The sequence below is a fragment of the Notolepis coatsorum genome, assembly GCF_963971535.1.
Source record: "Notolepis coatsorum genome assembly, chromosome: 11".
In the NCBI taxonomy this organism is placed as follows: domain Eukaryota; kingdom Metazoa; phylum Chordata; class Actinopteri; order Aulopiformes; family Paralepididae; genus Notolepis; species Notolepis coatsorum.
In genome coordinates this window covers 28,061,912-28,088,780 of record NC_140175.1, presented here as the reverse complement: position 1 = coordinate 28,088,780, position 26,869 = coordinate 28,061,912, and the positions used below count along the sequence as shown (strand labels likewise).

The 26,869-nt window shown below is 41.1% G+C and overlaps 1 protein-coding gene and 3 pseudogenes across 4 annotated transcripts; 3 read left to right on the top strand and 1 right to left on the bottom strand.

Annotated features, from left to right (window-relative positions):
- The first annotated feature begins 789 nt into the window (after window positions 1-789).
- LOC311237080 (sacsin-like) lies at window positions 790-2,519 on the top strand (annotated as a pseudogene). The gene is made up of 2 exons: window positions 790-2,029; window positions 2,457-2,519. The product of its transcript is annotated as a sacsin-like (transcript).
- A 1,457-nt stretch (window positions 2,520-3,976) lies between these two features.
- LOC311237079 (sacsin-like) lies at window positions 3,977-4,877 on the top strand (annotated as a pseudogene). Its single transcript has one exon. The product of its transcript is annotated as a sacsin-like (transcript).
- A 504-nt stretch (window positions 4,878-5,381) lies between these two features.
- Window positions 5,382-10,391, top strand: LOC311237077 (sacsin-like; annotated as a pseudogene). The gene is made up of 2 exons: window positions 5,382-7,683; window positions 10,160-10,391. The product of its transcript is annotated as a sacsin-like (transcript).
- Window positions 10,392-17,045: 6,654 nt separating this feature from the next.
- LOC311236416 (microfibrillar-associated protein 1-like) lies at window positions 17,046-18,441 on the bottom strand (the record flags this gene model as incomplete). The annotated part of the gene is made up of 1 exon (XM_084324094.1): window positions 17,046-18,441. One exon carries the CDS (start codon window positions 18,439-18,441, stop codon window positions 17,173-17,175), a length of 1,269 nt encoding a protein of 422 aa, XP_084180220.1. The 3' UTR covers window positions 17,046-17,172.
- Between the last annotated feature and the right edge of the window lie 8,428 nt (window positions 18,442-26,869).

Below are 26,869 nucleotides of genomic sequence, written 5' to 3'. Positions count from 1 at the left end.
AATAGAGAGCATCCTGACCGGCAACATCACCTCCTGGTTTGGGAATAGCACTGCACAAGACCGTAGCAGACTACAAAGAGTGACACGTTCAGCCGAACGCACAATTGGAGGGGGGCTTCCCACCCTCCAGAACATTTACAACAAGCGGTGCAAGGGGAAGGCTAAGAGAATTATTAAGGACTCGAGCCACCCGAACAACTGCCTCTTTGAACTGCTGCGGTCAGGCAAGCGATACCGGAGTCTTAAGGCGAGCACAGAAAGACTCAGAAGAAGCTTCTATCCCCAGGCCATCAGGCTGCTAAACGAACAATAATCACTATGCAACAACCATCAAATGCACACAGCACACACACCCACACGCACACACTCACTCAAACAAACAACACACTGCAGCACCCACTCTCCACACTTTAGATCACACAAACACACTTACACTTTATATTTATTGATAAAGGATTTGCACTACAACTCGTACACCTACTGTGAATTGTACCTAAATTGCACCTCGTCCCATTTCTCCATTTCTGCCTTGCACTATATAGTATTGTATATTAGTACACTGCACAGTATTGTATATTGTATGGTAACTACGTCTATTCTGCATCGAACATTGTACATATGTCTAAACTGAACACTGTGACCTCATTTTTTTACTTCTAATTTTACTATGTTATTTTATTTCATACTTATCTTGTCTTGCACAGTCTCTGGAGCGCAACAGTAAGAAGCATTTTGTATAAAAGTATTCTGTACTTCTGTATGACAACTATTAAAGAAACTTGAAACTTGATGAAGAAAGACACGTGTTGGCTGTGGACCCACAACCAGTTTGTCTCTCCTCAAGAGTTGGTCCTAGACTACCCACTTAATCTAGAGCTGACCTCTTATATCAGGAAGGTTCCAGAGGAATTCCTCCCATATAAGAAGTTGCTTGTTGAGTTTGGATTGAGGCTACGGCTTTCAGAGGAAGAAGTAGTGGGCATCCTTCATGATATAAAACAAAACATTGAAAAAAAGCAACCTCTATTTGGAAATACCTCTGAGCTGAAAGTGTCAATAGCCATTCTTAATTGGTTGTGGAGAGAGAAGAAGACGAGATGATATCCTGGTACCAGTCATGGCAGAGAGTGAACACTTTAACCTCAAACCACGATCAACAACAGTCTTCTGTGACATGAGCAGGGATGGTTTGGAGGATCTTAAATATGACCAGGAAGAATTCCACATCATCCACGAGGAGATTCCAAGAGCAACTGCTGAGTGGCTAAACATCCCACTGCTCAGCACTCGCATTCTCAGTCCAGAGTTAGTTGGAATAGAACAATGTGGACAGTCTGAACCGATAACAATGCAAATACGTGTAGGTTCATGGTGGATTTGAGAATACACAAAGACCCTCCTGAAAGTCTTATTGACCCTGGCATGGCTCTGTGCCAGGGACCTTGTCTTTGGGCATTCAATGATGAGCTCTTCTCAGAAGACGATTGGGGAAACATTGTCAGAGTTGGGTCTGCCTCAAAAGAAAATATGGTGGAGAAAATTGGAAAGTTTGGACTTGGATTCAACACTGTGTATCACATAACTGATGTTCCCTCCATCCTTAGTGGAGACAAACTTCTCATACTGGATCCAAATGTAACCCACCTGACGAAGCACATCAAGGGCAAAACAAACCCTGGAATGAAGCTGGACCTCTCTCGACAGCGACTCTTGCATAGATTTCCTGGTCAGTTCAAACCATATGAGCGCATTTTTGATTGCAATTTCACAAGAGAATGTGCCCCTAAACCCTACTACCCAGGCACTCTGATCAAGCTACCTTTCCGAACACAAGAAGAAGCTCTTGTGTCAGAAATCAGCACAAATGTGTTTGACAGAAAAAAGATTGATATTTTCCAACAGCAGTTTACCAGAAACTCACAAACTCACCTCCTCTTTCTGAAGAACATCAACATACTATCTCTGCAAAACATCACAGGTGATGCCTCAACGCCTCCAAGAGATGACCAAATCGGAAACACTCTTCACAGTCTCAAAGATAACAGAGAGTTCAATGAAGGTTCCAGATGACAGCCATTTGTTAAGGCGAAGTAAATCGGATCAAACGATGAAGCTTGGTGAAAAATGCAAAGAGGTCATTGACTGCAATACAGTCAGCATTGCTAAAATCACCCAACATTGCAGTTCAGATGTGCATATTCAGTATTGGCTTCTCCACAATTGCTTTGGGACACAGCAATCCTTAAAAATGTCCCTGGAAGAAAATAAGCAAGCCATATTCTCACTACCTATTGGAGGAATTGCTGTCCCTTTGCATGCCAATCCAGAAACCAAAAGATGGGCCCCATCACAAATGGAACTTGTTGGACAGGCTTTTTGCTTCCTCCCCCTTTCCATTCACACAGGTCTCCCAGTGAATGTGAATGGAGCATTTGCTGTGACCTCCAATCGAAAAGGTATCTGGGAGACTGGAGTTAGACACAAGTGGAACAAAGCCCTTCTTCAAGATCCTGCAATGACCGCATACATCACTGTACTCTCGGTGTTGAAGGATATGTTTGAAAACAAGATCCTGGAAAATTACTGTTACCACACTTTTTGGCCTTATCGGGAGGAAGTGTGTGATACTTTCAAACCATTGGTGGATGCTTTTTACTCTGCTATTGCTCAGCATTCTAATGGGCCAGTCGAGCTCTTTAGTGATGGGAGTAATTGGTGCTCCTTGGACAATGCTCGATTTTTGCACCAAAGCATTGAAGATGACAAAAATGTTGGTACGCTTGCAATGAAAGTGTGTCACAGGCATGCAAAGGCACCCAACCATGTCATTCCTCTCCCTTTGTGGGTGAGAAATAGCTTCAAACAGGCTGGCTTGGAGACAGTTCTACATAGCAGAACATGGGACTGGGAAACATTTTACCAGGAGGTGGTATTTAGCAACCTGACCACCATGGAGCCTGAGAGTAGAGATGCTCTTGTGCTGCATGCCATAGATCTTAATATGAGTGCAGTTGACAGTCTGCTGACATGCAATCCATGCATCCCTACGCAGAGTGGACAGCTCCAGTATATCAACAAACTTGTGCATCCAAATGGAAAAGTGCCCTGCTTATTCAAACCAAAAGAGGGTTGCTTGCTTGGGGGGACCAAAAATGACTTTTGTTCCCCCAAAAGGATTCAACGTCTGTTGGAACTGGGGATGCTGAGTGACTCCCATTTCCCTTTGGAAGACATTGCAGAGAGAACTGGCAGAATTGCTGGTGTTTGGGCCAAAGACAAAGAGAAGGCATATGGACATCTGAGGTGCACTCTTGAACTCATGAGGAGTTCCCTACATGAGGAAGACGACTCTCCCTGGTGGGAAGTACTAAGGGAGACTGTATTCATTCCAGCATTCTCTCCAGCTCAACAGAATGATGGAATGATAACACTTTGGAAGCCCACTGAGGTTTATAGTGATGCATGCCGCCGCCTTGTCAACATGACACAGCCTGTGGTTGATCATTCCAACCTGAAAATACACAGTGCTGATCCAATTCTCCAGATTCTGGGCATTCGTGAAAGTCCACCACTCGAGACAGTTCTTCAACAACTGCAAGAGGCTTCTAGGCAGTCTCAGCCATGCATCAACAAAACCATGCTCTACAAAATAGCCCACAAATGCTATAGGTATCTGAACCAATGGCAAAAAATTTCAGAAGATTCTGAGTTCATTTCAAACAGGGCACATTCATTCCCATTCATTCTTGTTGGCGACAAGTTTGAGGATGTCAAGTCTGTGGCAGAAAATGAGGAGTTTGAAGCTAAGCCATATCTCCATGTGCTTCGACCTGTCTTTTCGGGTTTCAAGGAGCTCTGGAAGTGTGCAGGTGTGGAGCACATGCCAAGCGTGATTAATCTCGGCTCCAAAGGAGAAGAGACAGAAATCCTCTTCAAACTTGGCTTTATGAAGCTTGACATTTCATTCTTCACCAAGATGGAACCACAGGAATGTTCCCTTTTACATCCCAACCTTCTGGATATAAATGACAGAAGCACTGTGTTGCCCCAACTCTGCAAACTAAATCATTCAGAGTTCTGTCAACTTTCCAAGGACGATTTGAAAGTACTTCAATACTTTCTACAGTCTGGAATGTCCACATCCAAAGATAAACAAGAGTATCAGAGAAAACTCAAGTCTTTGCCATTGTTTGAAACAGTACAGGGTGACCATGTGGTGATTTCTGGACATCAAGATGTATTCATTCTCAACACAAACACAATGGCAGTTTTTCCAGATTTGTTCACACTGCATGACAACAGCGTTTTTCTCAAACACAGTCTTGAGAACAAGTGGCTGTCAGACCACATGAACATTAAAATCTTAACGGATGTGGACTACTTTGTAATGTTCATTCTGCCCATCCTATGCAAACTCACTGAAGAACAGATTCTTCAATCTATCAAATTGTTGTTGTCACTAAAGTCCCATTGTGATTACAATAAGTATCATAAACAAATCATCATGGAAATGAAGCCTGTGAAATTGATTCGCAGTGCCCATGGGAACTTAGAGCAGGCATCATTCTACTTCGATGACTGTGTAAAGTTGTACAAGGCAATGGTGCCTCAAGAGAAATTTGTGCCCAAGACCTTTTGGGATTTCTCACGGTAATGGCACAGACACGAAAACACAAGCAAAATAATTGCTTGTAGAACTTGGAATGAAGCATGTTGTGTCAACAGATGAGATAATTGATTTTGCATTCCAAATTGAAAGAGAAGCAAAAGGATATTTTGCACTTGAAGAGTTAAAAAATAAATCATTAAAACTGTGGGAAACTACATTGACCCTGAAAGGTGACAAAAAAAAGGAACTTGTTGAAACGCATGTGTGACATCAAATTCTTATTCCCGATGGAAATTAGAAAATAATTATGCAACTATCATCAGCCATTTGCTACCGAGAGGACAACTGTGGCAATAAAGGGATCTTTGATTCATAAGGATCCGAAGCATCAAGACCTGGTCTGGACTTCAATTCCAATAATAGCTTTACCAAGAGCTGCCAGACGAGACAATGATATGGACATGATGGTAAATGCAGGAGCTCTTGCACAACCGCCCGTAGAGTGTGTGATTAGAAACATGAGCAACAAAAGGGAGCTCCCGTAGCTCACCGCATATCTCGGCGCTATTTCTGCGTCGGGGAAAACCGTGCTCGTCACGGATCTGGGGTACACGAGTTCGATTCCCGGACCCGCCGTATTTTCTCAGTGTCTTCCCCTGCTCTACATCCCATTTTAACCTGTTTCTGTCGGTCATGCTTGACCAGAAAAGCGATAAACGCTAAAAAATAAAGTTTAAAAAAATTAAAATTAAAATAAAAAAATAAAAGAAACATGAGCAACATCTGTCCGCTGCCTTGTCAAACTCATGGCTTAAACAAAACCCGCGCTGATGTGCTGCGGAGTTCATATGCCTTCCTGCAAACACTGGACTTTGATGGCCATCTGTTGACCGACCTCCCCGCTGTGTTAGTTGAAAACGACACAAAGCTGGTGAAGGCTGCACAGACTGTTTTAGGACTCCCCTTTGATGACCTGGAGCTTAGGCCTTATTTGTACAAAATTCCTACAAAAGATGTCATGTATGCAGAGTTCTTCAAGAAGATTGGTGTCGGACAGGAGCCTTCTGTACAGCAGTATTGTAATGTTCTTGCAGCAATTTATGTGGATTCAGTAGACAAGCGGACACTAAACGCAAATCAACAGAAAACTGTCAAGCGTGCTGTAGAGCAGTTGTTCCTCCTCATCAGAGCTCACACAGGAAAGACATCAACAATTGAACTTGCAACGACTTTGCATCTTCCCTCAGTAGATGGTATGCTATACCCCTCAAACACACTGTATTTCAATGACACTGTTCCAGACAAGCAGACTAGAAGGGGCATTGGAGAACAAACTGCAGCTTCTTCAGAAACTTGGCATTTGTTATCTGAGCAATGATATCTATGAGCACCACAGACTGCTGAAGTTGCTGCCTCAGCATGTTCAATCCAAAATTCTCTCTCTGTGTACTGGTGAAAATGTGGTGGAATCACGCATGCAGCTTTGTGAATATGGAAAGGACTGCAAGTTCAGTGGATGGTTTGACAAACACCTCACATCAATACCCTTCAGACATGGACTTATTTGTCTAATCAGAGAGCAGTCTGCGGGCGAAATAAACCAAGAAGACGCATATGACATGTGTCAGAGAACATTTTGCAGTATTGAGATAACCTGCTGCAAGAGCCTTGAAACAGAACTTTGGCTTGATGAGAGGCCACTTAATGACACTGGTGTCGAAACGGATGTCTATGTCAAAAAGGAACAACAAGGTTGTACTTTCTATCTGAAACACCATGACGACATGGCTCCCAAAGTGATAAGTGAGGTCAACCTGACACTGACTAAAGAGATAAATGCCCTTTTAGATAACAAACTTGGCTCAATTCTCCTACCAGTCCTCGGACATCTTCTTATGTGTGACAGTCTAGAGGATGTTGAGAAAACACTGTCCAAGAATGGAATTCGTGACTGTGCTGCAAAAGAGGACTTCCTTCGCCATTCACCAGCGCCTGGAACAGCCATCCCAGAGGAATGGCACGATTCACTCGATATGAATGTCCTCAACAACTTCGAGGAAGGAGAATATGTTGGCTATGCAAATGCACCTGACGCAGGGTATATTTATGCAGTCGTTATAGAACATCTGCCTGTTCTGTTCAGTTCTCTTGATATTTATCAGTTTAAACAAGATACAAAGCTGAAGCAGGGAAGGAGGCGTCCTATGTCTGTAGAAGACTCCACAGAACTGGAGGCACAAGCACATTCTGCGCCACATACACCACAAACATCTGCAAGGTCTTCACCAGAGTCTCTTGAGGAAGCCAAAAAAGAAATGTTTGGTGGCCATCTGGACTCTTCCTGAGGAGGAGAGACTAAAGGCCATCAAACGACTGTACCTTAGATGGCATCCTGACAAAAATCTAGACTGCGAACAACTTGCCACTGAGGCATTCAAGTACTTGCAGAACAGGATTTATGATCATACGCAAGGCAAAACTACACCTTCTTCATCCCAAGGGTGGAACACAGATTCCAGAGGTTTCTATGAAAGGTGGAACACACATTCCAGAGGCTTCTATGAAAGGTGGGATCAGGAGGCCAAACGTCACAGATGTGGTAGAGAGAGATTCTATAGTAGTAGCCACCATTCGCATGGGTATCATTTTTGGAGACATTATGGAAATGTCCCACAGCCAGACAGAGAGGAGGCCCACCGCTGGTGCAGACAGGCCCGCTGTGATCTCACCGCAGCTTACAAAGACACTGGAGGTTGAAGCACAGAGTGGTGTCTGTTCAAGGTCCATCAAGTTGTGGAAAAGGCTCTCATGGCTGCAGAGTTTAAAGGACATGGAAAGCAACAACCCAACAACTGCTCTATCTCACTCCTCACTGCCAAAGTGTCCTGCTACAACTCTCAGTTAAACACTTTGCCCCAAATAGTGGACCAACTGGTGCTGCTAGGAGTGGATGCTAAAAAGACTCAATACCCCAACTGTCACCCATTCCCCCACATTCCCAATGGACAGTTCAAATCGGACAACGAAGAACAAGCACTGCAACTGGCATCAGAGCTTCTCACAAAAGTAGAGGTGTATGTTAAAAATGTAATTGCTGATGAGAGCTAAACAAAAAAGGACCAACCACAAATATACTGAATGTTTTTCTTCTTCAATGTAAACATTTATCAACCACTGATTATACTCTTTGTGATTTTAATTTTTTTTTTACAATTATTATAATTTTTTTTACAAATGGTGTCTTCAACCAGATAGTATCAATGAAAATACATGAGTCTTAAGAATTCAATTCCAGGTTAATTGATTGATTTGGAGAGTTGTCTTTATTAAAATATTTGATTTACTAAAGTTGACGTGTTGATTTTAAATGGTATTTTCTGCTCTACAGATCTACTTTACTATAAAACCCATATTGTTGTTGGAAACGTAAGCTCGGAGGGGGACGAAATACAATCAAAGAATTTTCCTGATGACAATTTTGTGCCTGATCACAAGGTCTTTGATCATTCTCAAGTGTTTTAATAGCTATTTCACCTCGAGGATAAAGAGACAATATTGCCATATTTCACTCCTTGTGCACATGCATATTTACACATTCTCACAGCATAGCATAACCTTTGGCAACAAGGATTCCAATGCAGACCAAACATTTCAAGATAAAAGCACCATCTTTTTATTCATTAAGAAATCATGTTATGATGAGGACAACCAACCATTATCAGACAAATGTATCTTGAGTATGCTCTGGATAGGGGTATGAGATCTCAAACAGCCACCAGGACAGAACAGTCTTGTGTTGAGTGTGTGCTTTTGTTTCATCCTGGAAGTGGCCGTTCCCAGTGTTTATACAATACAAAAGGTTTGCAAGGCTTTTCACGCATCTCTTTCCATAGTCTCTCTCTCTACGTTGAAAAACCATTTAAAATTCTAGTTAGTGAGGGGTTCATATTAATCAGATTCAGTCTTTTGTCTAGAGTGTTCTGCTAAACCCACTACGAGTATTCGCCCATTCCATTAATAACTTACATAAAACCTGTAGGGAACAAACTTAACATTTTGACTTACCAGCCATTTGGCTGGTAGATTTTAAAAACTACCAGCCAGGCAGAATTTTTACCAGCCAAAAATTATAAATAGCTTTTTAGTATATCGCCATGTGTTATTATTACTATAATACTCTCATATGCTATTTTCAATTAATATCATAAACAACATAAGGAATATTAGCATAATTTTGAGTGGACTGAAGGAATGAGTCAGTGTTAATAGTTTTAAATGCAAATAATTTATTGAAACATAGAAGTGGGGTCGGGACACATCATATTATGTTATGATTAATTGAAAATGGGGGACCCTGATGTAAACAAGACGAGTCTTTCTCTGGTCTGCATAAATCAAATCAAATTTATTTATAAGGCCCGACAACACACGTTAATGTCCCCATGGGCCGTACAAGTCTTCTTTAAACAAGTCAAGAAGAAAACATAACAATAAGTCAAGAACAGAACAAGAACACCATAAGGTCCAACAAATTTAAAATAAATGCAAATAAATGAAAGAATGCAAGCACTCCCAGACATACCCCACGCGAAGGTAAGGAAAAACTCACTAAAACCTAACAATAGGGAAAAATGCTCCACATGCAGTGTGGAGGAGAGAAACCTTAGAGGGCCATTCAAGGGGGGATCTCCCTTCTTAGATGTCGGTGATGGTAGTGCATCCCCTTAACAATTGTATGTATTGAGCTGTACTGTACTGTACCCATTCTGCAATCTGTTAATAAACTTTTCAATCAATCAATCAATCAATCACACACACTGTTTCAACTCACCACCCCCGCATCATATTGTAGTCTAGTCTGTCTTCAAACTTCCACTCCTCTCGAAACTTTTTTATATTTGAATATCAACATTATCTGTCCATCCTCAGTAATCGTCAGTTTACTATAATATATTCCTGACTGACTTCATCGTCTTTCCAAACGCACGCACCCCCCCCCCCCCCCCATTCCCTTTCCTCAGTCCACACTGTTCTCTATGGCTCTGCTCTGCCTCTGATAACGTAACGTTCATTTTGGGCAATGTGGGCATAAAGGAATGGCGACGGTGCAAAGCATGTTAGATGCACTTGACCCGTTGTGAGAAAAAAGTTGAAGATTTTGCGAGAAGCATCCAGCTGCAGAGCCACAGAACCCACCAGTGGTGCCCGCACGGTGCAGTACTCTAATTCAGCCATTGGCAATTCAGCTGTTGGGTGGGGGGCACTGCTGAGCGGTCCCCAGACCGGAGCTGAAAACACTGCTGCTCTGTGGCTCTGCAGCTGCATGCTTATCGCAAAATCCAGCACCAAGCTCCCACTGATGCAGTGGATTTTGTTAGCCGCCAGGTGGCGGGCAGATCTTAATTTCTAGTCGCCAAACATTAAATCTACAAGCCATTGGCGAATGGCGTGTGCTTATTTTGTTCCCTGTAGAGTCCCACACCTATTCGCACACAGGTTGAAGTCAAGCTGCCTGTTATAAACCTGTTCCACCTGAGCTGTCACTCACAGCCACGTCTCCAGGTACCCGTGTAGCGGTGCCGCCACACAACAACTGGACTCCCGCGAGGCCTCCCATGGGAGCCGCGGTGTCGGGCGGGCGGCTCCTCCCCCGGGCTGGGCGCACAGCTTGCCTGGTTGTCAGTCTGTGACCGTGGCTGAGTCTGGGACCCCTGGTGGCCCCCGGAGGATGAGGCCCGCGTGTGGGATGATGGATGCTGCTGGGCCTGTCGACAGACGTTGAAGAGTGTTGTACCAACATACTAAGTCTGAGAGAGAGACACACCACACACACACACATGCACACAATGTAAAAAATAAATTACATAACCAGAAAAACACCCTGGGTGCTCTTCTAGTCGCCTCTCCTGGTGTATTCTGAGAGCTCCACATGGTGGTATCACCTGCTCTGGGCAATACAAACTCTCTCTCTCTCTCTCTCTCTCTCTCTCTCTCTCTCTCTCTCTCTCTCTCTCTCTCTCTCTCTCCCTCTCTCTCTCTCTCATATATGTCTGGCTGTGGAGTGCAGTAGTGAGTTCACTAATAGTATAGGAATTGGGTTGTAGTCTACAGTACCACATGCTCTGTGCTGCATGGTGTGTTCATCACATGCTATGCAGAGTAGAAAAACCATTATACCACAATGATTTATATATCTCTACCATACAACATTTATAATAAAAAAAAAAAATCAATTTCCTGCCATTGACTAAAAACACACCCTTTCAAATCAATATCTGAAATGGACATTTATTTTTGTAATGTAAAATGATATATATATATATAATTTTAAATTAATAACTAAATAATAATAATAATAAAAAGAACGAGTAACCTTAGTACCGTATTTTACTAGTATGCACTCTGATATTAAATAATCTACCGTGCCTATATTACTACCTACTATGCCAATACTGTATGTCTTTACTACTATGCACTCAAGACTGTAACACTCGAGTTCAACAATGTTTAATGAACAATATCACTGACCCTTAGCTGCCAGAGTTGTACCCTCCCTGCCGACTTGTTGTACAGAACTTGTAACTAAGTGACTTTGGATAAAAGTGTTCAGCTAGGCGCCCCAGTGGCGAACCACATAGCGCGCTAAGCCGCGACACGGCCGACCCGGGTTCGACTCCCGAACCTGTCGTTATTATAATCTTAAAAAAAAAAAAAAAGTGTTCAGCTAAATGACAAAATGTAAAGTATCTTCATCAGACGGTGCACTGGCCGTGACCACTCCTATTGATCAATACCTCGTGTGGGTTTTTAAATACCAATCAATGAAAGGCGTTATTGACAGATTTACCCATAAATATGGAATGAACAATAGAGCAAGCAGTGCATTAGGCCTAGCAGGTCAGAGTAAGTCTCATTGGAGGCTTTGAGACGGTACTGCACAGGACTGAACACAGACTAAACAACATAGACTGAAGCCTGCATTTCTCAACCAAGGTGCCTTGCCTTTGCTGTGGAAAGGTGAGTGTCCACAACGGCTAGCTAGCTGTTCTACTTGAATACTGAATGTTAATATTGAACCAGACAATATTGAATACTGAATGTTAATTCAGGTTGACAGTTGACATCATTTGACAGTTGACAGGGGGCTGGAAAGTTGATTTAATAAAAGAAAAAATACTAATTTAATCAGATGAATCACTTTATTCAAATTGAACATTTGTGATGTCACAGTATGATGTCATAATAGAACATTCTAGAACATTTGTGATGTCACAGTATGATGTCATAATAGACCATTCTAGACCATTTGTGATGTCACAGTATGATGTCATAATAGCACATTCTAGAACATTTGTGATGTCCCAGTATGATGTCATAATAGAACAAAAAGCAAGGATAACAAATTAATTAAAATATGTACAACTTTATTGACAAAGGTTGGAGATAAAGGTTTTAAACTCTAACAGGTGGGAGAATTTCAAGCTTTAAGGACTGTTGGAGTCCGCTAGGAACTTTTGGCTCCATCTGGAAGAATTCGGCACATAGATACAGTCCATGTACCCGAGGATATCACTGATCATCACCATGGCAGTCTGATGGTCGATCCAGGCTTGATTCAGTGTTTGGAGAAAGTTATTGTTTAGAGAGTTGAGGACATCTTCTCGTACTTTGTTGATGAGGTGCTCGGTGACCACCTCCCGCAGGCCCGTGTAGAGCTTCTCGCCGTGCTTGTGTAGCACCATGGTGCAGGCGTTCCTGTACAGCTCCTCGAAGCTCAGCCCGCTGTTGCTCTTCCTCTGGATCTCCTGGATGGCATTCTTGAGAAGGTCCCAGATGTTGTTGACTTGACATACATCCAGACCCAGTGGCATCTTTACACGGCTAAACATGTTTGAGAAATGCAGGTTTCAATCTATGTTGTTTAACAGTTGATATCTTCAGTCCTGTTTCAAAATGCGCAAAATACAGTATATCAAGCTTACAGACAAGTAGCCGGAAACAACAAGTGATATATTCACTTGTCTACTGACATCTGAGATATTCTTCTTCTTCTTCTTCTTATTTGAATTTCCGGCAGTGTAGACGCATCGTGGCGTATTACTGCCCTCCACAATTCTTGCTTCGCCCACACTTGAGAAAGTTTACACTCCTCTTCTTCTTCTCATCTTCAAAACACATTTCTATCATCTCTGTCTCCTTCTTCTCTGCTCCTCTTGTCATACAATCACAATACAAACATCGTCTCCTCTCTTGGAGGGCCCCCCATATTCTTCTTCTTCTTCTTCTTCTTATTTGAATTTCCGGCAGTGTAGACGCATCGTGGCGTATTACTGCCCTCCACAATTCTTGCTTCGCCCAGAATTGTTGAATATATATAGAACACAAATGTTCTAGAATGTTCTTTATGCCATCATACTGTGACATCACAAATGTTCTAGAATGTTCTATTATGACATCATACTGTGACATCACAAATGTTCTAGAATGTTCTATTATGGCAGCATACTGTGACATCACAAATGTTCTAGAATGTTCTATTATGACATACTGTGACATCACAAATGTTCTAGAATGTGCTATTATGACATCATACTGTGACATCACAAATGTTCTAGAATGTTCTATTATGACATCATACTGTGACATCACAAATGTTCTATTATGACATCATACTGTGACATCACAAATGTTCTAGAATGTTCTATTATGACATCATACTGTGAAATCACAAATGTTCTAGAATGTCCTATTATGACATCATACTGTGACATCACAAATGTTCTAGAATGTTCTATTATGACATCATACTGTGACATCACAACGGAACATGTTTGAGTCCCATTTGAATAATATAAATATGTTTGGTAAGGCTGTCCCCGAAGCCTGTTTTTGGGATTCAAACTTTGTCAGGGTTCTTCGATGTTCGAACCTTCGTTTTTAATTAAAAAATTTAAATTTAAAAAAGTATTCTAATTTTTCTTTTTATAAATTATAAATTTTTTTATATCCTCAAACTAAATCCTCAATTTGAATAAAGTGATTAATCTGATTAAATGAGTATTTTTTTCTTTTATTAAATCAACTTTCCAGCCCCCTGTCAACTGTCAAATGATGTCAACTGTCAACCTGAATTAACATTCAGTATTCAATATTGTCTGATTCAATATTAACATTCAGTATTCAAGTATGAATAAATAAATAATTATAATTTGATTTGGTGTTTTGAAAGAAGAGACGGGGAGAGACACTGACAGACAGACTGGCTGACTGGCTGACTGACTGGTGACTTTGAGAGACAAGCATGGTAAATGGTAAATGGTGCATGTATATAGCGCATTTACCCATTCACTCACACATTTACACACCAACGGTGGAGGCAACCGTGCAAGGTGCCAACCTGCTCATCGGGAGCAATTAGGGGATAAATGTCTCGCTCGAGGACATGCTGCCCGGGTGGAGCGGGAATCTAACCTTACCAGACCATCGCTCTACCTCCTGAGCCACTGGTAGGAAAAGGGGTTTAGCAAAATAGTACATACTTACAGCAGGCTTGCTCGCCTGTTTCTAATGTGGTGTGCACGTATAAAAGAAAACAACTTACTACAAGTGGTCTTTTACATAATTCAATGTGATGAAGGGGTTAAGCAAAGCACATAAAAATACTAGCTTCATAAAGTACATGCAAGTCAAGGGTATTTGCAACCACTCATTCATCCGATGGCACTCAAAACTGACATTCTACACCAAGCCCATACTGGCTCCCATTTCTCTGTCTCTGTTGATCTTAAAACGGGCAGTTCACCCAAAATCAAAATCAAAACATTTCCCCCGTACCCAGAATCCCATGCCATTCAGCTCCACTGTATTGGAGTGATGGCAGATGTCTTCAAAACATCACACTCCGGATAGCACTACAGGTAAGGGGGGAAATATGATTAATATCTTTTATTTATTGTAATTTGATTTTGGGTGAACTGCCCCTTTAAATACATGGTTAATATTCTAAACAATCATCCTCAGAAACAGTAAACATCTTTTAATATAATAATGGGATACTAAGTAATGTTTGTAATGGCTGATCAAGTACTCATCTTTGCAATTCTTATTTTTTTTTTAAAGACTTTGGGTGCAATCGCAGAGAGGACATGTTATTGACCATACTCACACAGTGTCCGGTTTGCTCATGTCATGCTCAGGTTGGGATTCCTTTTCACCCTGGAGATGAATCCCAAACTGAGCATCACAACAGAGCAAAATGGCCACCATGTGAATAATGGTCAATACCTAATCACTCCTCTTCTCATCCCCTCCCTGTCAAACAGCTGATGAACTTCACAGCATAAAGTAACACAAGAGCTGGGGTCGGAACAGGCACCTGCAAATATTTAAGGCGTATTACAAAACATTTGGCAAGTTGCTAATGCTAAATTATGATTAGGTGCCTTGTCACTTCACAAGTTCAAATGATCACGTGCACATTGCATGTCTGTAGTCATTCAAAGCAACATGCTTCCAGTCTCTCCTATTGCATTTTGTTTTAGTTTATATAAAATCATGTAAATATCTTACATATCCCATATTCTGAAAAGAAGGGGGGGTATGAAACAAACAATGTTTTTGTAATTGACACAAAAAAATAAAAATAAACACTGGAATGAGCTGCAGTAACAAACGACACCAAACAAACTATTGTAATGTTGTCAACGTATACAGAGCTCACTGGGTACATACTAGAACATGGGCAGGACACTATTGTAATGTTGTCAACGTACAGAGCTCACTGGGTACATACTAGAACATGGGCAGGACACGGTTGGAGCCCACGAAAACATTTCACTATTCTGTTGCTATGTAAACAGAAACTCTTAGGGGGGGGGGGGGGGGTATAGTCAGAATAAATAGAATTGCAATGGCTGTTTGGCAAATTACACTACAAGGATTAGATAAGATATTTATAGAATGATTTTACTATCACTAAAACTGAAATGCATTTACTCTTAATTGCATTAAAAAATTATTTGGCGATTTCAATAAAGCTCTGTTTTTGTTTTTTCTAATGAGAACAAGTGCCATTTGCCCCCCTCTTACAATTTAGGGTGCAGCTGTCGTATTAAATATGGATCAGCATGAAATGGGGAATCGTTGACAAGATAACACTGTAAATGATCGGAATTCATCAAAATAATATTACACTTTAATCTAGCTTATTAGCTAGATAGCTATTAGCCATGTTACCATGCTAGCTGAGAAAATATATAATGTACAAGCTTTAACATTAACAGCCTACCCTATCTATATTTTAGTGTATTATTTGTGTGTTTGAATGGCTTATCTATCAATAAATAAATAAAAGACAGGATATGTTTTAATTCGACTTCATGTGATTTCTCCATATTTTGGTTGTTTAAAAATGGGAAATAAATAGTGTTGTATATATGGAATTAATACATATTTCATACTATATGTACTGCACAGGACTGAACACAGACTAAACAACATAAACTGAAGCCTGCATTTCTCAACCAAGGTGCCTTGCCTTTGCTGTGGAAAGGTGAGTGTCCACAACGGCTAGCTAGCTGTTCTACTTGAATACTGAATGTTAATATTGAATCAGACAATATTGAATACTGAATGTTAATTCAGGTTGACAGTTGACATCATTTTACAGTTGACAGGGGGCTGGAAAGTTGATTTAATAAAAGAAAAAATACTAATTTAATCAGATGAATCACTTTATTCAAATTGAACATTTGTGATGTCACAGTATGATGTCATAATAGAACATTCTAGAACATTTGTGATGTCACAGTATGATGTCATAATAGACCATTCTAGAACATTTGTGATGTCACAGTATGATGTCATAATAGAACATTCTAGAACATTTGTGATGTCACAGTATGATGTCATAATAGAACATTGTAGAACATTTGTGATGTCACAGTATGATGTCAATAGAACATTCTAGAACATTTGTGATGTCCCAGTATGATGTCATAATAGAACATTCTAGAACATTTGTGATGTCCCAGTATGATGTCATAATAGAACAAAAAGCAAGGATAACAAATTAATTAAAATATGTACAACTTTATTGACAAAGGTTGGAGATAAAGGTTTTAAACTCTGTAACAGGTGGGAGAATTTCAAGCTTTAAGGACTGTTGGAAGGCAGGCAATCTCCCGACTACGCCATCCCACTTCTGACACCATATTGTTTCAAATACAAATAATAAAAAAAAAAATCTCATGTTCCCTAATCATTATCATATGATTATGATCATATGATCATAAATCATTGACAACGAAATATTAATTGTTAATTAATACCCTAGTTACAGTACAGCAACCAAATTAAACTGTATCAAGTCAACTGACAATGTGAATAGTATGAAAAAAATGTAAAGTTTTCAAAAAAAAAAAAAATTCTCCTGCGAAATAAGCTGTGACCTGCACCTCAAAGAATCGGAATCGAGAATCGTTCAGAACAGGAATCGATATGGAGAATCGGAATCGGAAACCGGAAAGCGTTCAAATCCAAACGATGCCCAACCCTGGTCTTCTTCAGATCTTCCTCTTCTTCACGGTGGCCGAGTCGAACGACGTGGTGTCCTGGTCCACCAGGTGGGTGTACTTGGTGCGTCCCGAACGACCAAAGTTCTTCACCTGCATGACTTTAGGTAGGATGGTTTTATTGAAGTGGTCCTCCAGAGTCGGAGCGCTGAAATCTCTCTTGAAGACGTCCTGCTCTTCATCCATGAAGAAGGCTCCTCGGTGGTAATACCTCTGGAGGAACTTGTATTGTCCCTTGGAGGCTTTGTTGGTGATGACTTTGCCGCTATTACGAAGCTCCGCCGTTCTCTCCTCCTCCGTCAGACTGTGGGACCGGTCGATCTCCGCCTTCTCCCTCTCCGTGGCTTCTCGCGCCTCGCGGTCTCTCTTGATGCGTTTGAGTTCTCGGACCTTCCAGGACTCATACTCTTCTTCTTCATTCTCTCCATCAGTGTCCAGGGCCTCCAGAGACAGCAGCGTCCCGCGGTTCTCTTCAAACTCCTTCTTGGCCTCTTCCTCCACAATCTTCAGGGTGTAGCGACGCCTCACCTCCATCTGCTGCTTCAGCTCCACCTCCAACTCCCTCTGATGCTCCTCCTCTGCCTCACGCTCTGCCACAGTCACCCTGTCCTTCTTGCGGACGAAGACGGGTTTGAGTCGTGGTTCCGCCTCGTCCTCACAGTCCGTGTACTCCTCGTACTCTGACTCTGACGCAGACTCCTCCCCAGACTTCCCCTCCTCCTCCACCTCCATCACCTCCACCGCCGGCTCGTCGGTCTTCTTCTCTGTCGCTCTCTGACGCATCATGGCTCGCCGCCGCTCGATTTCCTCATCATCTACTTTCTCCTCCTCCTCTTCCTCCTCACTGCTCCCCTCTGCTCTCTCTGCGTGCCAAGTTCCTTCATCTGAATCATCACTGCTCTCAGCCAGCAGCTCCGGCTCAGCGATCTGTCTGTGTCTGGCCAGCCTCTCCTCTGCATCTTCAGACACACGGTTTAGGAGTCTCTTGAGACGAGGGTCTGACACCTCCTCTTCCTCCTGCTCCTGGTCCGGCTCCGCGTCCTTCCCCTTCTTCACAAACTGGAAGTCCTCCTCTTCCTCGTCTGAGGATTCCATGGGAGCGTAGTCCGGCCTCTTCCCCGACACATACCTCTTCATCTTCACCTTCTCCATGGAGATCTCGCCTTTCTCATTTCTGATGGGAACCGCTCCAGCGGTGGACTGCCAGGACTGGATGGGCGGCAGCTTCATATTGAGGCCGAGGGCCTTCCGTCCCGCCATGTTGTCAGGGATGAATAACCACATAATCACAGATCAAAAATATCGACAACGTTCCAACAATGAAAAAGTCCTGTTTCAAAATGCGCAAAATACAGTATATCAAGCTTACAGACAAGTAGCTGGAAACAACAAGTGAAACTGACATCTGAGATATTCGGAGAGAATTGTTGAATATATATAGAACACAAATGTTCTAGAATGTTCTTTATGACATCATACTGTGACATCACAAATGTTCTAGAATGTTCTATTATGACAGCATACTGTGACATCACAAATGTTCTAGAATGTTCTATTATGACATCATAGTGTGACATCACAAATGTTCTAGAATGTGCTATTATGACATCATACTGTGACATCACAAATGTTCTAGAATGTTCTATTATGACATCATACTGTGACATCACAAATGTTCTAGAATGTTCTATTATGACATCATACTGTGACATCACAAATCTTCTAGGATGTTCTATTATGACATCATACTGTGACATCACAAATGTTCTAGATGTTCTATTATGACATCATACTGTGACATCACAAATGTTCTAGAATGTTCTATTATGACATCATACTGTGACATCACAACGGAACATGTTTGAGTCCCATTTGAATAATAAATATGTTTGGTAAGGCTGTCCCCGAAGCCTGTTTTTGGGATTCAAACTTCGTCAGGGTTCTTCGACGTTCGAACCTTCGTTTTTAATTAAAAAATTTAAATTTAAAAAAAATATTCTCATTTTTCTTTTTATAAATTATTATTTTTTTTTTTTATATCCTCAAACTAAATCCTCAATTTGAATAAAGTGATTAATCTGATTAAATGAGTCTTTTTTCTTTTATTAAATCAACTTTCCAGCCCCCTGTCAACTGTCAAATGATGTCAACTGTCAACCTGAATTAACATTCAGTATTCAATATTGTCTGATTCAATATTAACATTCAGTATTCAAGTATGAATAAATAAATAATTATAATTTGATTTGGTGTTTTGAAAGAAGAGACGGGGAGAGACACAGACAGACTGACTGGCTGACTGACTGACTGACTGGTGACTTTGAGAGACAAGCATGGTAAATGGTAAATGGTGCATGTATATAGCGCATTTACCCATTCACTCACACATTTACACACCAACGGTGGAGGCAACCGCGCAAGGTGCCAACCTGCTCATCGGGAGCAATTAGGGGATAAATGTCTCGCTCGAGGACATGCTGCCCGGGTGGAGCGGGAATCTAACCTTACCAGACCATCGCTCTACCTCCTGAGCCACTGGTAGGAAAAGGGGTTTAGCAAAATAGTACATACTTACAGCAGGCTTGCTCGCCTGTTTCTAAAGTGGTGTGCACGTATAAAAGAAAACAACTTACTACAAGTGGTCTTTTACATAATTCAATGTGATGAAGGGGTTAAGCAAAGCACATAAAAATACTAGCTTCATAAAGTACATGCAACTCAAGGGTATTTGCAACCACTCATTCATCCGATGGCACTCAAAACTGACATTTTACACCAAGCCCATACTGGCTCCCATTTCTCTGTCTCTGTTGATCTTAAAACGGGCAGTTCACCCAAAATCAAAATCAAAACATTTCCCCCGTACCCAGAATCCCATGCCATTCAGCTCCACTGTATTGGAGTGATGGCAGATGTCTTCAAAACATCACACTCCGGATAGCACTACAGGTAAGGGGGGAAATATGATTAATATCTTTTATTTATTGTAATTTGATTTTGGGTGAACTGCCCCTTTAAATACATGGTTAATATTCTAAACAATCATCCTCAGAAACAGTAAACATCTTTTAATATAATAATGGGATACTAAGTAATGTTTGTAATGGCTGATCAAGTACTCATCTTTGCAATTCTTCTTTTTTTTTTTAAAGACTTTGGGTGCAATCGCAGAGAGGACATGTTATTGACCATACTCACACGGTGTCCGGTTTGCTCATGTCATGCTCAGGTTGGGATTCCTTTTCACCCTGGAGATGAATCCCAAACTGAGCATCACAACAGAGCAAAATGGCCACCATGTGAATAATGGTCAATACCTAATCACTCCTCTTCTCATCCCCTCCCTGTCAAACAGCTGATGAACTTCACAGCATAAAGTAACACAAGAGCTGGGGTCGGAACAGGCACCTGCAAATATTTAAGGCGTATTACAAAACATTTGGCAAGTTGCTAATGCTAAATTATGATTAGGTGCCTTGTCACTTCACAAGTTCAAATGATCACGTGAACATTGCATGTCTGTAGTCATTCAAAGCAACATGCTTCAAGTCTCTCCTATTGCATTTTGTTTTAGTTTATATAAAATCATGTAAATATCTTACATATCCCATATTCTGAAAAGAAGGGGGGGTATGAAACAAACAATGTTTTTGTAATTGACACAAAAAAATAAAAAAAAACACTGGAATGAGCTGCAGTAACAAACGACACCAAACAAACTATTGTAATGTTGTCAACGTACAGAGCTCACTGGGTACATACTAGAACATGGGCAGGACACGGTTGGAGCCCACGAAAACATTTCACTATTCTGTTGCTATGTAAACAGAAACTCTTAGGGGGGGGGGGGGGTATAGTCAGAATAAATAGAATTGCAATGGCTGTTTGGCAAATTACACTACAAGGATTAGATAAGATATTTATAGAATGATTTTACTATCACTAAAACTGAAATGCATTTACTCTTAATTGCATTAAAAATTATTTGGTGATTTCAATAAAGCTCTGTTTTTGTTTTTTCTAATGAGAACAAGTGCCATTTGCCCCCCTCTTACAATTTAGGGTGCAGCTGTCGTATTAAATATGGATCAGCATGAAATGGGGAATCGTTGACAAGATAACACTGTAAATGATCGGAATTCATCAAAATAATATTACACTTTAATCTAGCTTATTAGCTAGATAGCTATTAGCCATGTTACCATGCTAGCTGAGAAAATATATACTGTACAAGCTTTAACATTAACAGCCTACCCTATCTATATTTTAGTGTATTATTTGTGTGTTTGAATGGCTTATCTATCAATAAATAAATAAAAAACAGGATATGTTTTAATTCGACTTCATGTGATTTCTCCATATTTTGGTTGTTTAAAAATGGGAAATAAATAGTGTTGTATATCTGGAATTAATACATATTTCATACTATCCATATTTAATACGACACAGCCTGTAGAACTGCAACTATAGAACTAATTGAAACTGCTCATGTACCACACACAGACATGCTTCTTTCTTTCACAGATTTAAGAAATCACGTCCTCTCTACACAAGGCATTTCCATTTGCAATATTCAGAACAGTATGCCTCCCTTGAACGCAACCCAGTATGCTGTGCAAACAAGCCTCACCACAGGCCCTTCTTAGAAAGAGCCTATTTGAGGCCGTTTGTTCCAGGGGAATTGGTACTGGACCCAATGTGCACAACTGGGCACAACTGCATGGCAAACACAACTGACATTCATAATTTCAGAGTTTTACAAAGGAAATAATGATAATGGCACTGAATAGTATTGTAATAACTATAGCCATTTTGGCTGTTAGGCGTCCTGGGTTCCGACAGACTGTTCAGAATCTATCCACAGACCCAATTATTTAATAACATTAACATTAACAAGTAGAGAACCATAATAAGACTATCATAATAAAAGAGCTAAGACTTGTCATCCCTGTTCGCAGTGCAGTGCTCCATGGTATCCATATTAGATTCGATTAAATTAGATTAAAAAAAACGTATCGTCACTATACAGCACAAGTACAGTACAACAAAAATAAGTTTGGCATTCAACTAGAGTGCAAATGTAACAGTAAAGTGCAATAATAAATAATATACAAGTAGATATACTGTATATACAAAGGAGAGGGATATGTACACATAGATATAGAATCAACAGATACTGTCAAAAGGATTATATGCAGATATGTACAGACAGATGTCCAAAGCCTGTCTGTCACTCAGCCCATCCAGAGCTGTGTGCTAAAAATGACCTAGGCTTACTGTCTGTCATTTCAGCAATGGACCTATGACTTCTGAAGGCAGCAAGCTTTATCAAAAAAAATAAAAAAGATTCCCTGCAATTCCTGGAGGTGCGATTATCCCAGGAAAGTGAAGGGATGAGGGCTGTGGTGTGTTGGAGTGGCCTGGAACTCTGTGCCGGCTAATCCTCTTTTAATTAGGGTAAGTAGAGGGAATGTGGGACCCCCCTCCTGTATTAGACACAGCACACTGACAAAAGCACCAAGCTGGGACCGGCGAACGGCACCGCTTGCCAATGGCCAGTTAGGGCACAGCAGCACCCTCTCATGCGTGAAAAAAATGCTCTCCCTTCTCCCAGCGGCTACCTGGGATTGGACCTTTTTGGTTTTAATGTGCACGGAGCCTCAGTCTCTGGTGGGCCTGGAGGATAAGTTACAGCATATGATTCACTCATTTCCAATCCTCATTTCCCCCTCCGCTGCTGTATCTGTGCTGCTTCACACTTTCACCCTATTATCAACCCCTTTTCTATTCCCTGGGTACTGTATTTTCTCCTTTCTATCTCTCACACACAAAAATTGTGTGTGTCTGTGTCTGTGCATCTCTCTCTCTCTCTGTCCTCTGTCCCCTGATGATATCGAATTGGACAAAAGAACCACCTACATGTAACAACCAATCATCCTGTATTGTCTACACAGGGATACTGTGTGAATGCAAGTCAACGTTAACATTTAATTTAGTTGACCACTGTCCCTGAAAGAAAACGAACAGTGAATGAATACCTGTTGTTGTTGTTTTTTCCAGCAGCAAGAGATGTAGTAGCCTATCCAAACAAACTTGTATGATGTAGTGTGATGTCAGAGCGATCGATAATCAGTGGAGTTCCAGAGAGCAGTGGTGGTATTGACGACTAGGCGACAAGGACCATTTGACCATTTGGAATGTGAATCACTACCCACTTTCAAAACCACTCTCAAAGAGCACCTAGGGGAGACTGCAATTCGAAACTGGCCCCTGTAAATGTCCTAACCCAATAATACACGAGACCCTCTTCTTGGGACCAAGTAAGGTTTCGTTGATAATCCAATGTACAGTTGAAAGTCTTTCTCTGGTCTGCATCCCCTTAACAATTATGTGTATTGAGTACTGTATTGTACCCATTCTGCAATCTGTTAATAAAATGTTCAATCAAAACCATGTCAGTCGTTATGATCTAAAAGGCAAAACAGGTGCATATGTGTATGTGGGCCTTGATCATATTGTGAAAATGGTATAGACAACTTAACCTGCAAGTGTCATTCTCAATTACAGTAATCACACCCTCTGAAGGTGGTAGCTCATGGTATACAACACTAGGTGGCGATATTGCGTCGTAAACCACAGGAAAGCAAGTCATGAGCAATGAATGACAAAATACTATAATATTGGATGTAACATATTGGTTATTATGGCGTTTTTAAGTTGAAACCCTGAAGCAACATGATTATAAACAGCAATAAAAAAAACATTCAGTAATGAAGGTAGTGTATTACACAGTCTCTCATTATCCATTAACCTGATATAATGTACATTCACTGGAAAATGTATCTGAAATACAATCGGCTATTCTGTGTAATGTTGCTTTGCTGCATCAAAGTGGAAAGTAAACACACCTAAATATAGCTTACCCATCTTTTTATTTTACCCACTAGGGTAGTATATAATATTATATGTCATACCATATATCATATATATTATATGATATAAATGCATAGTATACACGTAGGATGCTGTATCATCCCAATATAAGTTATATACAAATTATTATCTCATGCAAGATATTGAAAATTTTAAAAAAGGTTCATAAGATTGTCATATTTGTCACCATGTATTTAGGACTTTATTTATTTATTTTCAACACATTTCTGGACATTACTGGTGTCATTTCACAGAAATTGAATTGTCACCAAATTGAATTCTATGGCTGTCTATTTATTACACACATTTGAATAAATTATGTGAAGTCTAACCTTCTCAATTGATTAGATTAGATTAAAATGTATTGTCATTATACAGCACAAGTACAGTACAACAAAAAGATGTTTGGCATCCAACCAGAGTGCAAATGTAACAGTAATATACAAAGAAAAAGGTATTCCTCGACAATCGTATAGTGAAAATAATGTATTTGAATTAACTGACATTAAGGTTAAACGGGTAACTCCATTGTGATGAATATATTGTATATATATATATGTATATATATCGTTTTTTTAATAAGATGTGGCCACATAGACGGCATACAAAAAGTAATTAACATTAAACAGGACAATGTACAACCTACATTTCTAGATTGCATGGTCTAAATAGGACCCCAACAGTGTTTCAAACAGGATCTTCCTTAAAGGCAGTTTGTCACATTGCAAATGTTGTATTTGTTATATTCACGATCTACATTCAGCGCAGGAGGGATCAAACAGATTTGACAATTTTGCATGAAAGAGCAAACAGGGTTAATTATAAAATCACACTATACTTCTTCACGTAGACCTGTAGGCCCCCGGCCCCACTGAATCAAATGCAACACGAGAGAGAAATCAATTTCCATTATAATATATAATACCAGATTATCCAGGTAAAAATCTGCAACATCAGTGGATAAGCCGCCGGTATACGATTTCACTCAAAAAGTTAACAGCAAAGATAGAGGTCACAGGGGTCACGGGCAAAGGTAAGCCGAGAACTTGTAAATCTTGTCAATCTGTTTTCAAATTACCGCTGTAACAGCATGCGAGGTGTTGTTTCCGTGTATTATGGTAATGTAATAGCTCAGGCAGGGCCTTGGTCGGTATTCGCTGCCGTTTGTACCCAGGTAGTGTGCTTGCCTAGTGTTTGGCATTCTGCTCCACTTCTCCTGGTGAAATGAGTTCTCTCTCTCTCTCTCTCCTCCCCCCCCCCCCCCCTCTCTCTCTCTCTCTCTCTCTCTCTCTCTCTCTCTCTCTCCTCTCTCTCTCTCTCCTCCCCCCCCCCCCCCTCTCTCTCTCTCTCTCTCTCTCTCTCTCTCTCTCTCTCTCTCTCTCTCTCTCTTCTCTAAACTTACAGAGGATGCAGCAGCGCCCACACAGCTGTTCTCCCCTGAGCTGGCGTACATAAAACATAAAAGGCGAGAGCCTATATGAAAAATGCACAGAGCGCTGGAATATAATGCGCTTGATACCCTGCTGCTGTCGGGCAGCAGAGAGATAAAGAGAGAGGCCTGTGCCCTGGATAGATTCCTTTTCTACAGGATTGTTTGACTGCAGGCTTGGACGGCTGCCTGCGCAAACATTTACTCACAGACAGTGCTCAGTCCGCGGATCACATTACAAAGATTGATTGCTCGCTTGTCTCCCAGCCTCCAGTGTTTCATTGGCCAATATGAAATCAAATGGGATTCTTGAAAGAAGAGAATCCGAGGGGCTAGAAGTCGTTATGCACAGAACAAGTGGCTGCCTCTCAGGCAGATGCGAAGACAAGCCCATATCTGTCTGTGTGTGTGTGTGTGCGTGTGTGTGTGTGTGTGTGTGTGCGCGTGTGTGTGTCAAACAAATTCTCCCATTGTCCTTGTGTGTATTCGAGATAAATTGAAATGTCGAGCGCCAGGTATAGTGAAAACTACATCTGAATCAAAATGATTGTTAACAGTTCAAAGCGTGAACCGCTGAACAATATTTATTTTTCTCTAATAACCGTGTACGAAGAAAAGTTGGGACTGGCGTGTGATCCCGCGGCGAGGTAATTAAGTCACAAGGCGTGTCTGTCTGTCTGTCTGTCAGTCTGTCTGTCTGTGTGCGGCGGCGCTGCGGCGTGTGATTTCAAAGTACACAGAAAATGAAATCAGAATACCTGTGTCGAGTGGCGGATCTCACGAGGTGTCTTTTTATTATTAAAAAAAAATATTTGTACGCCAATTAAAGCTGAGATACGTTTGAATTTGTGGCACAGATGCCACGTCTCTCTCTCTCCCCCGAGTTTGTGCCAAACCTCGGAGTATAATCATTATCTCAGCTCAAGCAATTGCCAAATATTTACTCATTGTTGTTCCGGGGGCCCTCTGGGTCGCCCACCGTATCAAGAAGTCTAACCAACGATTGTTTTTCCCGGAGACGGAGTGAGTGAGCGGAGAGAGAGAGAAACTCATAACAAAACAATTGAAAATGCCTCCGGTCCCTCGCTGAGCCGCCGAGAGCCCCGATCGAACACACATTACTCTTAGTTCAAGGTGACCCACAGCTTTTACCCCGGTCTTTTCCAACCAACTACACTGCGGCCACGTGAATCAATCTATACCATCTAATTCCACGTAGTGGAACGGATGCGCCCCCCCCCCCCCTACGGTTTAATCAATAGCCGAGCGAAAGTATAGGCAGGAACGAGCGCACAACGCGGGAGGCTCGGGCGAGAGCCCAGGGGC